Here is a 13,877-nt window from a genome sequence, read left to right as displayed (position 1 = left end):
GCAAACAAACGCGCTCCGATTATACTATAAGCATTGTCTTTTAAACTGATGTGCCTACACCGGAGACGTAATGGCCTTGTCTCAGCAGTGTTATATCAGCGAATGCCAAAAAGTGAATGGTACAAAGACATTGTAAGTATCAGAACACTTAGAACTCAGGTCGAGCAGTTGTTTACATCTGATTAAGAATAGGTAAAACCTAAGAACAGGTTTTAATCTATTCTTATTTTAAAAAAATATTTGATTAATAAGGACAGGTAAAAATAATAGGTAAAAACTATTATTTTTCAACATCTTGTAAACTGCCAAAAATGTCCCGTATATATATTTTATGTTTCTTCTGACTTTGGTTAATCATGAAACAATTGTTGTAGGTTCTACACGACAGCATGCAAGAGGGCTTCTGCTTGCCCCATGTGAACATTCACGGTTTCCACATGTCACCGAGAGTCTTATCCAGTTTACAATTCATATCTGCTACGCAAAAAGGGGGATCTCTTATCAAACATCATTCACGTGGCATTCCTTGGCAGCCAAAACATGGGGCATGCGAATTCGAGCGACCTACGACAGATCGCATCGGACTCACCCCCAGACTCTAGACAGATAGCCATCCTTCTGCACTGCCATTCCCCTCCAAGTCATTTCTCAATAACAAACATGCCAGTGGCTTTACATCTTTTCAACGTATGACATCGCCGGGTAAATGTGATTCCGCAAGTGAAGGTGTCCTGGACATTTACTGTAATGTTGGAGAATACCTGTGATTAATGAGTTACAAGAGTGAATTCAGATTGCCAGTTTAATATTTAAAATACCGTTATTTCCAAAACTATAACTTTTATTACCTAATTCCATTGAAGGATGCCACAAAAATTAACCTTGACATTGAACAAAAAAGTGAATTGTAGAGAAATATGACAATGCAACTGATAACAAGAGCTCCTTCATTTTAAAACGAATTCTCTTTCACTCCTGGGATGATTTGCTGTCAATAAAAGCTACTGTGAAATGTGACCATTTAGAACTAGATGCATAAATAAGACTAATACGTCGAGTGAACATAAAAAACGTGTTTAATATGTGTCAGCATGCACAAATGCTTACACTCCAACATGAAACACATAATTCCATATTTCTTGCAAAAAACAAAGCCCAGCTACCTTAAGTAATTCAAATAGACACCTAATTTACTACGTGGAGAAAGTGTGACTTGAAGATATGTTCGCGTGCAGGTAATCCTTCAGCCAACGAGATATTAACGTCCGTACGGACCGTGATGGAGATGAGACCACACAGACGCTGAGGAATGTTTCGAAAAACATTCCGGCCTCACACACACACACAAAAAAAGAATGAAAGCTCTTCTCATCCCTTCTCTGTCCCGGGTTCATCGCACAGTGCGCGCTGTACGCACGGCTTGCGGGAGCATGCACGGGTCGCCTGACGGCCTCGGAGCAGAGAGCGCGAGCGAGAATCCAGCGCCGATCGCCGCACGCAATACCAAAGTGCACATGCTTGCAATGCACACCGGGCATGCATGCGTGTGTGCGCACATGCAAATGTAAACATGTACTCGATTCACACGTTCACAGCTAAGAATTCTATAGTCCTGGATGAATTTGCAAATGACACTTTTAACGATGCTTTTAATTATTTGGAGGTCATTGACAATACGCTGCTGCCGTGGGTGTAGTGGTTAGCAGACTGGGGTTGCGAATCCAGAGGTCGCTGGTATGATCTCCTGGCACAGCAATTAAAATAATCGGAACATTTCTTAAATCTCCCCACCCCTCTATGCGCCCAGCAGTAGTAATGGGTACGTCACTGTTAGTCTTCGTTTCTCATAATACTTTACAGGTTTCGTTCCAATATTTGGTTTCCAAGGGGCAACAAGGTTCTGCCCTCGATGAACGTACGTATGTTGAACTTCTTTCGCGCCGTACGTAGCAAACTGTGCTAATCTGAGGTGCGGAGAAGGACCACAAACTGAACACAAAAATCAGTTGATTAGGAAGCCACTGAAGCTACGAACTTTTAATTATAGATTACAAACTAATTCCTTTAGAACTGCTTTTCGTGTTTAGTTTGTTGTCCTTCCACCGCACGTCCGGCGTGCACGGTTGGCTACGTACGGTACGAAAGAAGTTCAACACACGTACACGTACATATGGCCTTCCTTCATGGCACCGTGGATTTGCATTCCCGGCCGGACGGACGATGAACTCACAGCGTCGAGTTGCTCCTGCAGGACATTGCGTTCGGTCTCCAACGTGGCCACCCTCTCTGTGAGCTCCTTGAGGTCTTCCACCATCTTCTCGGCCTCCTGCAGGGCCCTCTTCATCTCCTCCTCCTTCTTCTTGCGGTCTTCTTCCTCCTTCAACTGGATGCACATCGGCCTCACCTGCCAAGTCACGACAGCCACACTTTAACAGTGTTCTGCAGCAATTCGCTTCAGGCCCAACGCAAATGATCATTCCGAAGATTGTATAAGTTATGCACGATGTTCAAAACCATTTTGAACACCTTAATGAACACCGAAATTTTTTTTTTTTTTATAATTCCTGTGATATTATTCTAAGCAAGACTATGAATACAGGGAGTCTAATACTAAACTGGGACTGTCTGGCACATGACACTTTGCACATCATTGTTATACTGCTAATAACAAGTCAACAATGCTTCGCATTCTGTTACATTTTTGAGCTTGTAGGAGTGCGGTCATTAATTTTTTTTTAAAATGCGAACGCCATTTGAACGTGGACGCGGGAATATGCACCCATGTTTTTTGAGGAGACATGGTATATGACATCAGATTCTAGGATACAAAACCTACACACATCTGATGCTGAGTCCCCAAAAATTGGCGTGGGTGGGGGCTAGTTATTTAATTAATAACCGGTTTTAATTGTGCTGATTTCAAATATCAAAACGACATTTTCGCTGGTGCTTTTGGCGAAAAATAGCAGTGGAAACTAAGGCCAATAGTAAGCAGGAAACACCCCCGTTACCAGTTACTGACACTCCACCGTAGCCTTTCATTTTATTTAACATACACTTAAAAAAAGAATGTTATGCCTTTAAGCGATAACATTTATGCACATATTAATGATACGTACTTTAACAATTTTGTAAAAAAAATTGTATGGACGTCTGTTGTGAAAACAGCCCAAATCGCATAACATGGAGACCACAGTCCACCGTGGTGGACAAAGAATCGACGTGGAATTACACGGTCGAAATGTTGCAAAACAGGCATGACATTCTGAAGACGCATCCGCGAGGTGAAGAAAGCTGACGCTGTGAGTGAGAAAAGACCCATAAGTGTGAAGCACACTTTTGAGACGTGGGCGATCTACCGATGTGAGAGAGTTGAAGTAGTTTTGACACGCGAGAGAGAGAGAGAGAGAAACATCAGCACTTGGGCCAACAAGCCTACAATCGCCATCACTTCAAATTAAGGTAATTTTTTATTTTATTCGCGGTCTGAACTGCTCAATGCGCACATCACACTTATAATACGACCGCTGCCCTTTTGGCAGAGAGAAGCAGCGAAAGGCAGTTGTGATGAAACTTTGTGTAAATTATATTTGTGCGGGGGCTATGTGAGTGCCAGCTGACATTGAACGAGATTGGCGAACTGGAACAGTGGGGGGGGGGTGAGGTGGGTGGGGGAGTGTGTGGAGGAAAACAAACGCGAGGTTTCGTCGTTACGTACTTGAGCCAGGTGCTTCACTTGCACACTAACGATGGGGTTTTCCTGCTGGAAATCCGTGTAAAACAAGAACACTCTCTTGTCCATCCCACCCGTGGCGCCGAGTGGCCGCACCAAAATCCCGCGCTCCTTCGGACCGGCTCGGGCGGCCGGCGTTTTTAGGCGCGGGCGTTCTAGCGCCCGCCCGCGCGTGCCCGTGCGTGTGTGCCGGGGCGTGCGTGCGCGCGTGCCCGTGCGTGCGTACCGGGGCGTGCGTGCGCGCGTGCCGTGCGTGCGTACCGGGGCGTGCGCGCGTGCGTGCGTGGAGGAGGGTGGTTTTTTTTTGGGTTACGCAGCGAGGGAGGGCTTTGCGAAACTCGCACGCCCGTGAGAGGCGTCGATGACTGAGAAGCTCAAACCTGCGGCCCCCCCGAGAGAGAGAGAGACAGAGAGGATTGCCGCCCGGTCCGGTTTGAGCACGGGCAAATTGGTGGCGCCACGTGACCGCGGCCAGGTTTGCTGTGGCCTCAGAGGAATGATGTCAAGAGGTGACCGCTTCACCGAGGGGGCGAGCGGCAGTGTAGCGGGTTCGTGCTTCCCGCGAACCCGAGTTCGATTCTCACTCACGGCCAACGACGGTGACGAATATCTGAAACCGGCTCCTAGGCCCTCCCCCTAGGTCGACTCGGCCTCAAATGAATACCTGCTGCGGTGTGTAAACAGCGCCACTGGGGACAGAAAGGCGGCCCGGTCGTGGTGCTGGCCACCCACCACCTCGTGTGCTGTTCCGGCCTTCGTAGGTGCCCACTAAGAGCACTTGCCCCAACAGTATGTTAAGGCTATACGGGGATCTTTGTCTTTTGCTGCTGAGCAAACACGGAGTTCTTTGCTTTTGGCCGAGGGCCATTTTGCACCCGACAGATCTATTGCAAAAGTGCGTTCATTCGCAGCATTTGTGTGAGACCTTTGTTGCATTGTCATTTCACTTCTCCTCTCTTCTTTTAGAGTTCCCCTTTTCAGAGGCTGTAGGGAGGGAGGCGATGGAGCAGTGTGGGTGCGGGGTAGAGGCGAGCCAGCTGTGACACGACGAATCTGACGACCTGAGCTCGATTCACGGTCGCCACGGCTCATATCCGTGGCGAGTGGTACCACGAATGGTCCTGCTCTCTCTTCCGACCCCACCCGTTTCGCCGAACCCGCAATGACCAGCGTGGCGAAGTATGGTCAAAAAAGACCCCGTAACTGACATGATGTGGGCAAGTGTTCATCAGTTGATGGATTGAGCATGGGTGGAATTATTACTATATATTTTTGTCATATGCAGAGCCTTCCAAACATATGTTAATACAGGCTGGAAGGCTTGTTTAAATTCCCAACGCGAGTTTTTTTTCTGGCAAATATTTGATTTCCAATGGAAACGTCACGGTTCGGTAGCATGTGAAATAATGTTTCTATCTGCATACATCAGTGTTCGGTAAAGGAAGTGGGAGGACGGGAAAATAAAAATTCAAAATGCTATCTGCCTAGACAAATTGTTGTGTTACTGCTGCACGTTGATGAATGCATTGTTGGGAATGCACGCACATACGCAGTCCCATCTTCATACTGCGCAGTGGATGTCTTTGCAAATGCCTGATAAGTTAAACATCTGTGGTTGCCTGCTCATAAGCCTATACGTTATTATTCCTTTACTTAAGTCATATATACACAGCACTGTATATATACGTCAAGGTATATATATGAAATAGTGTGCGTGTGTTGTTGAGAGGGCGCGTCTACATCGGCCACGCCAGTTGCTATAAATTCCCGTAACGTTGAAGGGAAATACATGTATGGTCACATTGTGAATGCTAAACACCTGAAGGGATTGCCGTTACCTACACGTGGCAGGGCAGAGCAGTACCTTTGTGTAGAGTCGGAACCAGGGCCAGTGACGCAGCTGAAGGAAGCTTCGAACGTTGGACTGAATAATCACCATGGCGTCCCTGTTTGAGAGAACGCACGCACGCACGAGAAAAAAAAAAACCCCAAAATAAAACTCCAGATTTCATTGGGCTTCATAAAAGGTATCAAGGGCAGTGCGACGTGTCGCAGCCGTTTTCTCAATCCATTGTTGAAGGCAGGCCTCGCCACTCCATCAGTTTAGTTTTAGCGTACTCTAAGGTTTTTTGGTAAAGTCACGTAGGTAAAAGAAATCTAGAATTAGTTTGAGCGTGTTTACAAACACGCTCATGAGGGAACACTCTTCTAGGACTGAAGAGCCGACACCAACAGCTGCCAATATACACACATTAATAGGTAAATAATACTCGAGTATATGAAATTGTGCTCACGGGAATCAATAATTTTGCAATTTGTATATTTCTGCAAATTGCTCAGGTATTGTCGAGTATTTTCTTCCAGTGTTTGTTTTGGTAAGATTTAGATTTCAACTCCACAGCAGCATTTTGCGAGCGACACATTTTAATGCCTCGTGCCTGTCCCCACGTGCCGCTCCGCACAGCAGAAACATTCACTTGTCAAGCCAAAGGCCCCCCCCTCCCCCCGCTTTTCTTTTCCTTCGTAAACTCACCGGTGTACTTAGACCGGTGGGCTTCAAAGCCGGGCTTTAACGTCGTTATCTGGGGCAAAAACCATGCCCAAACATTCCCTCGGCTCAACCGCCGGGCAGCCCGTCCATGCTACCGCACTCGCTATCGGGGGCAGGCATCAAGGTCCCCAGCCCCCCCCGTGAAACTCAACCGCACGGTAAAACCAGATAATAGGACGAGACCCGCCTTTGACCTCCTTTCGCGAACGCGAAGGAGCCAGGCTTGTGTCGCGATGTGACGACGAGCGCCGCTCTCTAATGACCGACCGTGCCGACAGCACAAGCACACAACCCGATTTGGGGTCGCGTAAACATAATTAACCTATTGATTTCCCTCGATTTTGTAACCGCTGGAGTCACAAAATATCGGCGCGCTATCACGTTACTGTGTCATCACGCGAATGTTAAAACGTTAAATGTGGAATTTTTGGCCGACTTCGTGCAACTGGTGCCGTAATTGGGCAATTTATAACGACGTGACACTGAGAGGCAGCTACATCTGTGACATTTTAGTTCAATATGTCCTCGTTACACTGCAAAGTTTGCCTGGATCTTGATGATTGCATTATCTGGTCATGAACACTTATCGAACTGATATTAAAACACAACAATAAAACCGAAGCAAAGGCTTGGATGATGATCATGTTGGCTGATGAGCAGTCGGGTTTTTGCCCTTTTGATTTACCAGTATCTAAAACAACACTTACATTTTGTCGAGAGAAAAAAACGCTGCAACATTTCCATTTTTATAAATTACTCAAAAGAGCCCACAATCTGTTTTTAAGGCCAAGCCAAAGCGACGCATACAAAAGAAAAAGTATAATTCTGATCATGAGTCAATTAATATTTCATGCCTTTAGTTAAATGCATGCAGCAAATAAATAAGCGGAAACGGTCCTTAAATAATGGATGTCGCCAAAGAGGTATTCCAACAACCGTTCCCGAGATGCCGGAGACCCTTAATAATACATGGAAATGGCAGGGAATCAACTCACCTCTTGTCCAGGACCTTCTGGAAGTCACGGCGGAAAACTTTGCCGCGGCAAGAGGCCTGCAGCTTGGTGATGAAGCGGCAGATGCAGTCGTCGCGGATGTCTTCCAGTTTGCCGAGAACGCCGGCCCGGAAAAACACCTGCACAAGGGATGCAAATGGCTCAAGTGCGATTACCCCCTGAAGAGAAAATTTCTCTTTGAATAGAAATATATAATTATGGAACAAAACTGAAACGTGCAACTACAAAAAGCAAAAACGTGGAATTTACGTTGAAGGACAGAACGAGGAACACACTTATTAGAGAACATGGGTCGGTACATGACAATTGTTTAAACTGTTGGGAAAAGTAAGTGGGATTGGGGAAGGGCACTTCGCTGGAAGGGATGAATGATGGCCGATGGTCAAGAATAATTAAACGTGCCGAGGAAATGGAGTGATGAAATCAGACTTGAATCTTTCGTGACTGCAGGAATACATATTCTATGGTCTTTCGGTAAAGCCACGTAGATAGAAAAGTAATAAAAAATATCACGACGTTTCGATCGCAACACAGCAATCGTCTTCATGAAATCAGCTTTGGGTACAAGTGGACTTTTACATCGTGGGATCTTCAGAGAGGGTGACAGCTTCGGGAGTCCTTCATACAGCAATTGATTGATCAGTATGATGATGATAATGAAATGAAGTACCAATGTGACTTCATAAACTATGTTGTTTGGGTGGGTTCCCCATTTTAAATCAATCAGTATGAATAAATACGCCACTACCCGATTATGCAATAATAATCACAACGCCACATAAATAAATAAATACATGCAAATGTATATTCACTTTCACCACGGCAAAAACATTCGTATGATATTTGTTGATTTTACTCCACGCAAAATCAACAAATATTAATCTTTCAATGGAATATTATTTTGTTCCAGGGCAACGGTGGCGCTGAAAGCACATGCACGAATCGGTCCCCCGTTTCTGCTTGCAACGCTTTGCATCTCTCTCACCTTTGTGAAGCCAATCCTATACTCATCCTCCACGAGATATGTGGATTTCAAAACCTTCTCTGTGATGGCCTTAGGATCAGTCTCCGTCTTTCCAGCAACTGGGTTAATGATTGAGTAACTAAGAGATAAAGAAAACGCACGGTGACATTATTCCTTTAAAAAAAACACGTTTTTTTAAAAAAATCGAAATGTGTCATGAATCTCGAACTACATAAACACTTTTTGACAGAAAATCTACCAACTACACATTGCGATACAGCATATACACAGACGTGTTTTTATTTCTGTAAAGTATACACACACATGTAAACATATCAACATTTTTTTGATAACTTGGTAATAAATTTCTATCTTTAAACATAGCAATCATGCGTTGAGTATATATCATTGTATAGGTAGTAATGCCGCGTAAATACGACAACATCATGCGCAAAGCATCCAACCCTGTTTGATCTCGGAAGCTTAGCAGATGTTGAGCCTGGATAGTGCTTGGACGGGTCGCCAGCATGCGTATAACACACGTGGGCAGTAGAGGGCAGTGAAGCAAAATCCACTGCTGTTCTGTACCCCCTCCCACCCTCCTTGACCATCCGGTACTGACCAGCGTGGTGAAGCATGGACACGAATCCCCCATGGCATGGAGAGCATGGGGAGGCCGTCCATACAGCGGCGGATTGACAAAACAGGATGTGCATGTGGAATGATAGCACCCAGGGACAGAGCCTCGGATACATCTAGAGTAACTTTGCTGTTACTTCTTAAACAAAATATTTTGACAGCCGCTGATATAAATTGACTTCAGGTGTGCGCCGTATTTGGAGGATCTTGACTCGCTCAGCTTTCGAGACGGGCGCATGACTCAACTCATCATGCCTACAGAGTCAATACAATAAGTGCAGGTATTGCTGTAGTTTGGGATAAGTTAACAGATGCCACGCTATGAAAAAGCTTGCCCCCCAGGCAAGGAAATTTGGATTTTGTGACTCACTCAGGGCCACTAACAAATACGGATTTGCATTTAAGCTTAGGAATTTGCATTTGTAATGCACTCAAATGTCTCAATGCGCTTTATCACATCTGATCTCGACCATGCCCTACTGCAGTATGGCCAAGGAGACCCCGAACGGCAGATCTCCCTATGTGACTCAAGATGGCCTTGCAAATGGGCCTTGGTTTAGCAGTGGGGGGCATTGTTACTATGCTGTTTTTTCCACATTTAAGTAATATTCGAATCTAGTTTAATATTCAGTAATTTTGGTAATTTTGCCAAGTTGAACTATGACACTGGCACACATAGCCTACTAAAAAAAAAAAATAGAACGTCATGAGGTCGTTGACGTTCACCACGAAGCAGAATGCAAGTATTCAAGTTTAATTACTCCACTGTGTTACCCAGGGTGGCCGCTGGGCTCCAACAGCAACGATGCAACAAGTGGCGAACGTGCTTTCACGTCTCGGCCATCTCCCCGCCCCTGAGCAGATGCGCGCACCTTCCGACGTCTCTTTGATCACGGAGCAGAGGTCGCAAACGGATTTTGATTCCTTACCCGTACACGTACCTGGCCGTACCAGGGTCGCAAATGGGTACCAGTATCTGGCCGGGTACGGGTACCCGTTCCCTACCCATACCCTACCCGAAATGAGTGACAAACGGTTACTCACCAGTGACTCACGGCCTACCCGTACCCGTATCCGGCCGCACCAGGGTCGCAAATGGATACCCGTACCCGTACCTGGCCGGGTACGGGTAGCCGGGTATTGGGTAGGGTACGGGTATCGGGTACCCGGTTGCGACTCTGTCACGGAGGCAATTGTGATTTGCTGGCAGCAACGGGATGGGTGGTCAGGCTTACCGCTGCACAAACTCGGGGTACAGAGTTCTGTTGGGGAAGCCTTTGCGACAGATACGGATGCCCTCCAGCACGCCGTTGCAGGCCAGCTGGTGCAGGATGAGGTGAGCGTCCACCATGCCTGCGTGAAGGTCAGGCCAGAAGCCGTTAGATCACACAGCAGCAAGAACACAGAGGCGACGGGGCAACGGTGTGGGCCGCACGTCGCATTCACGAAAACCTCCGCGCAAAAAAAGAATGTGACTTCAAGGAATGCAGCCGCCTGTCTCTGCAGGACGGCATTAGGATTTCGACGAATCGTACTTTGCTAGAATGGAAATTCTAATTGCCCACAAGCCTCAAATTATGTGATGGACGTCTTAAGCCAAGCTCAATTCCATGTCTATGGTGTTAAAAGAAATCTGGAAACGTTGAGATATTTCCGTGGCTGAAAACAGAGATCTGCTTGTGTGTTATACTCGTATGTATAGTATGTATGCACTTAAAGTGTGTGGTTAAACTGATTTCAATTCCAAATTGGAATTTAAGATTTTTTTATCGGCTTATTTTGCTCCTAGTCGTTGCGTTTAGTTGCATCATTTTACAGATAGTGTTTATTTTTAGGAAATAAAAATTGCCAATTTGTGCAAAAGCAATATCGCTCTTGGTTTACAACTGCTGCAGTGTTGCTTGATGGTTACAGCCTCTGACATCTGGTGTGCCCCGAACATTTTACACATGTGAATGGCAGGATGACATTAACTGCCAACTTCTAGATTCATTGCTTATTCCAGGTTTTTTTTATTGACCTTCCATTCACTTGTTATACGGTGAGAATAATTCACTCGCAATGACTTGAAAATAAAGAACATTTGCATAAATCATGATGCATTTCAGCACTTAAGAATAATTGTTGTTGTTTTCATGTAACCTTGAAAAACTGAATGTCCCAAGATCTGGACGGGTCTGGGGTGGCTAAAAAGGCCCCTCCCTCCCCTCCCTCCCTCCCCCCTCACTCCCCCCTTCCTACCCTACCCTCCCCTCCCTACCTCCCTCCACTCCCTCCCCTCCCTCCCCTCCCTCCCAAGGACCAGCTTCCTTCAGCTGCGTCACTGGCCCTGATTCCGACTCTACACGAAGATTCCGCTGTCTTGCCACTGCTATTTGCCTACCGGCCAGTGGAGTTAACGCAATCCATTGAAGAGCTGGAGCATCATGCACGATAGGCAAATGCAGATCGTATCGTTTTCGATCCGCTTCACATTTGTTTGCAGCTTGTTTACGTTGATATGTTGAACTTTTTTCGCACCGTACGTGCCAACCTTGCTGACTGTGTCGTGTACTCCCCACCACCCGCCCCTGGGTTTTTGTATACCCCCACCCCACCCTCCCCCTTTAAACAAGGTCACGCCACAGGGTTGGTCAATACTTGTTCAGGAGCGTTGGGTATTTTAACGAGAATGTTTGCATGTGGGAAAAAAAACAGCGCACGGTAAAAAAAAAAGCCTACGGATGACGGTTAACTTAGGTTAAGTGTATTTTGTTGAACCAGTTGAGAAATCAAGAGTTCAGGATGAGTCTCGTTTGCAAGAGTGAGCTCGTGCATGAGTCTGCCAGTACGTGGCAATAGTCGCTAAGTAGAATCCCAATCGAGTAATTTGCAGGTAATTTTCGAATATGGGAAATTATGACCCTGACGTCGGCACACATTATTATTATGATTACACTTGCAGTATTAATCAGGGCGGCCGCTGGATTCGAACCGTTAACTGCAAGCGGCCAACGTGCTGGGCCGTCTCGCCAGGTATGTTGAATATTTGGTTGCCGCTATAAATTTCCACGTGACAAGCCACTTCGTTGAGCTGTCATTTGTGGCCAGGTCGCTTCTGAAAAAAGAGCTACGTAGCTCAGTGGGCCTTACCTGGTTATGTGAGTAACATATTTGCTGTCCTGGCTTTTCGTAGACCTACCAATCTGTGATCACGTCACGCGATCCCTTCTGCATGATCTACCAACAGTGCCTCAAAAAGTGCCGGGTAAAATTATACATGCACTGCCCTGTCGAGCAAGGAAGGTGTCAGGAAAGATTTCAACTTGAATAGAAATGAATTCAAAAGCACTTTTGGTGTTTGTGCCATTCTTTATAGTGCAAGGCTATATAAAAGAAGTCGCCACGTGTTATAGACAATCATAGTCTGCAGTCGTTTTACACAAGACGGCCAACGTTGCTGTGCGCTTGCCTTTACTCAACTGTAATTTGAAAGTAATTTTCAAAATTGAACGAAATAAAAAAAATTGGCCGCCACACACGGCGTACAACCCCTTCTCCAGAGCAATACAAAAGTATACAGAAGACAAAGTTTCAGGTAAGGCTCTTCTTCAAAGCGGAAGGACAGTTTTCAAAACATCTCCTTATATATATATTTTGTTTTACTATGATCTCAGTCATCCACTGTGAAGCAGAAGGCGAAAATATGTTTTGGTCAATTCACGCACAGTCTTCAACGGGATGGCCACGTGGGCTTGAACCGCAAACGTCTGCGGTTCACTCGGCCAGGTCAATGCCCCACTGACCCCAGGCGGATAAACGCCAGGGTCTCGCCACTGCAGCCCAGCGCATAGGAAGGCTATCCCGTGCACACAGGGAACGATTATTGTACCACTGTAGTTTTATTTCATTCGTTAAAAGCAGAATAATGGAGAAGCATCTTTTTCCCACATCGGTAGCAGTATGACGGACGATGATTTGAAAAATATAGTAATTCAGACATCCACCCATAGGTGTTCCGAGAAAGTAATCACAACGGACCAATGGCCCCTTGAAACGGTATTGCCTGCTCTCCAGGTCAGGTCACGCTTTTTGAAATACAAAAAAAAAACACGTGCAACATGGAAATGTTGCTTTTTTTGCTTACTTTTAGTTCGTTGCTCATCCTCGTTTTACATTTGGTTTTGAGTTACAAGCAGAGTGACGAACACACTTCAATAATTATGCACAATTATTGTGTTGGGTCAGATCACATGAGGATGCTGGTCATGACGACCGGCGGAACGTGGTACCCAATTGTAAAATGTGCATGGATTCCTCTCCAACAACAGCGGTGGTGCTTCCGAAGCGGTGATACATTGCTTTGCCTTTTTTTTTCGATTTAAAGCTTTCGTGACTGCAGGGATTCATCTTCTTGGTTCTTTCGGTAAAGTCACGTAGAAAATAAAACATAATAAAATAATTCTCACGACGTTTCGGCCACAACGCAAGCAGCCGTCCTTCACCTGAGGACGGCTGCTTGCGTTGTGGCCGAAACGTCGTGAGAATTATTTTATAATGTTTTATTTTTATTATTTTATTATTTCCCTTCTACGTGACTTTACCGAAAGAACCAAGAAGATGAATCGCTTTGTCTGTTTATCGCGTGACAGCGTTGTTATTAATCGGCTGTCTTTGACGGAGGAGGGTACAGGACACACATTCTCCTTACGTGCTCTGGCCCCAAGAAATGTATTCCGAATCATAATATTAATCACGAAAGCCTGCACGCATTACACTTCAATAAATCAGCGGTACTTTATTATCGATGAGACTTAGCTCACCTGATTTCTTGAACTCATTGGGACTATGCAGCGGACAAAGTGAGGAGAGGTGCTGTGAAGAGTCGCCATGAGCTTGTTCAGCTGCTCCTGGATTGCAGAACGCAGCAGTGGGAAACACAAATTGTCTCTACAGAGAGCACACCGCGTGTGATATATCATTAAAGCAGATTCTTAC

At 45.7% G+C, this 13,877-nt stretch overlaps 1 protein-coding gene across 1 annotated transcript in view; it reads right to left on the bottom strand.

Annotated features, from left to right (window-relative positions):
• Positions 1 to 1,795: 1,795 nt before the first annotated feature.
• LOC121852347 (myosin-16-like) overlaps positions 1,796 to 13,877 on the bottom strand; it is a 32,078-nt gene continuing 19,996 nt past the window's right edge. Inside the window, exons 13-20 of the mRNA XM_042346446.1 lie at positions 13,705 to 13,789; positions 10,136 to 10,256; positions 8,283 to 8,400; positions 7,280 to 7,416; positions 5,598 to 5,679; positions 3,719 to 3,844; positions 2,169 to 2,404; positions 1,796 to 1,964 (exon numbers count right to left, since the gene is read on the bottom strand). Coding sequence (XP_042202380.1) covers positions 1,796 to 1,964; positions 2,169 to 2,404; positions 3,719 to 3,844; positions 5,598 to 5,679; positions 7,280 to 7,416; positions 8,283 to 8,400; positions 10,136 to 10,256; positions 13,705 to 13,789 — 1,074 coding nt within the window. The remainder of the gene's footprint in view (positions 1,965 to 2,168; positions 2,405 to 3,718; positions 3,845 to 5,597; positions 5,680 to 7,279; positions 7,417 to 8,282; positions 8,401 to 10,135; positions 10,257 to 13,704; positions 13,790 to 13,877) is intronic.

Source organism: Callorhinchus milii, unplaced genomic scaffold (assembly GCF_018977255.1).
Source record: "Callorhinchus milii isolate IMCB2004 unplaced genomic scaffold, IMCB_Cmil_1.0 Scaffold789, whole genome shotgun sequence".
NCBI classification, from domain to species: Eukaryota; Metazoa; Chordata; class Chondrichthyes; order Chimaeriformes; family Callorhinchidae; genus Callorhinchus; species Callorhinchus milii.
The sequence above is the reverse complement of the archived record's forward strand: the minus strand, read 5'-3'. Positions and strand labels throughout refer to the sequence as shown.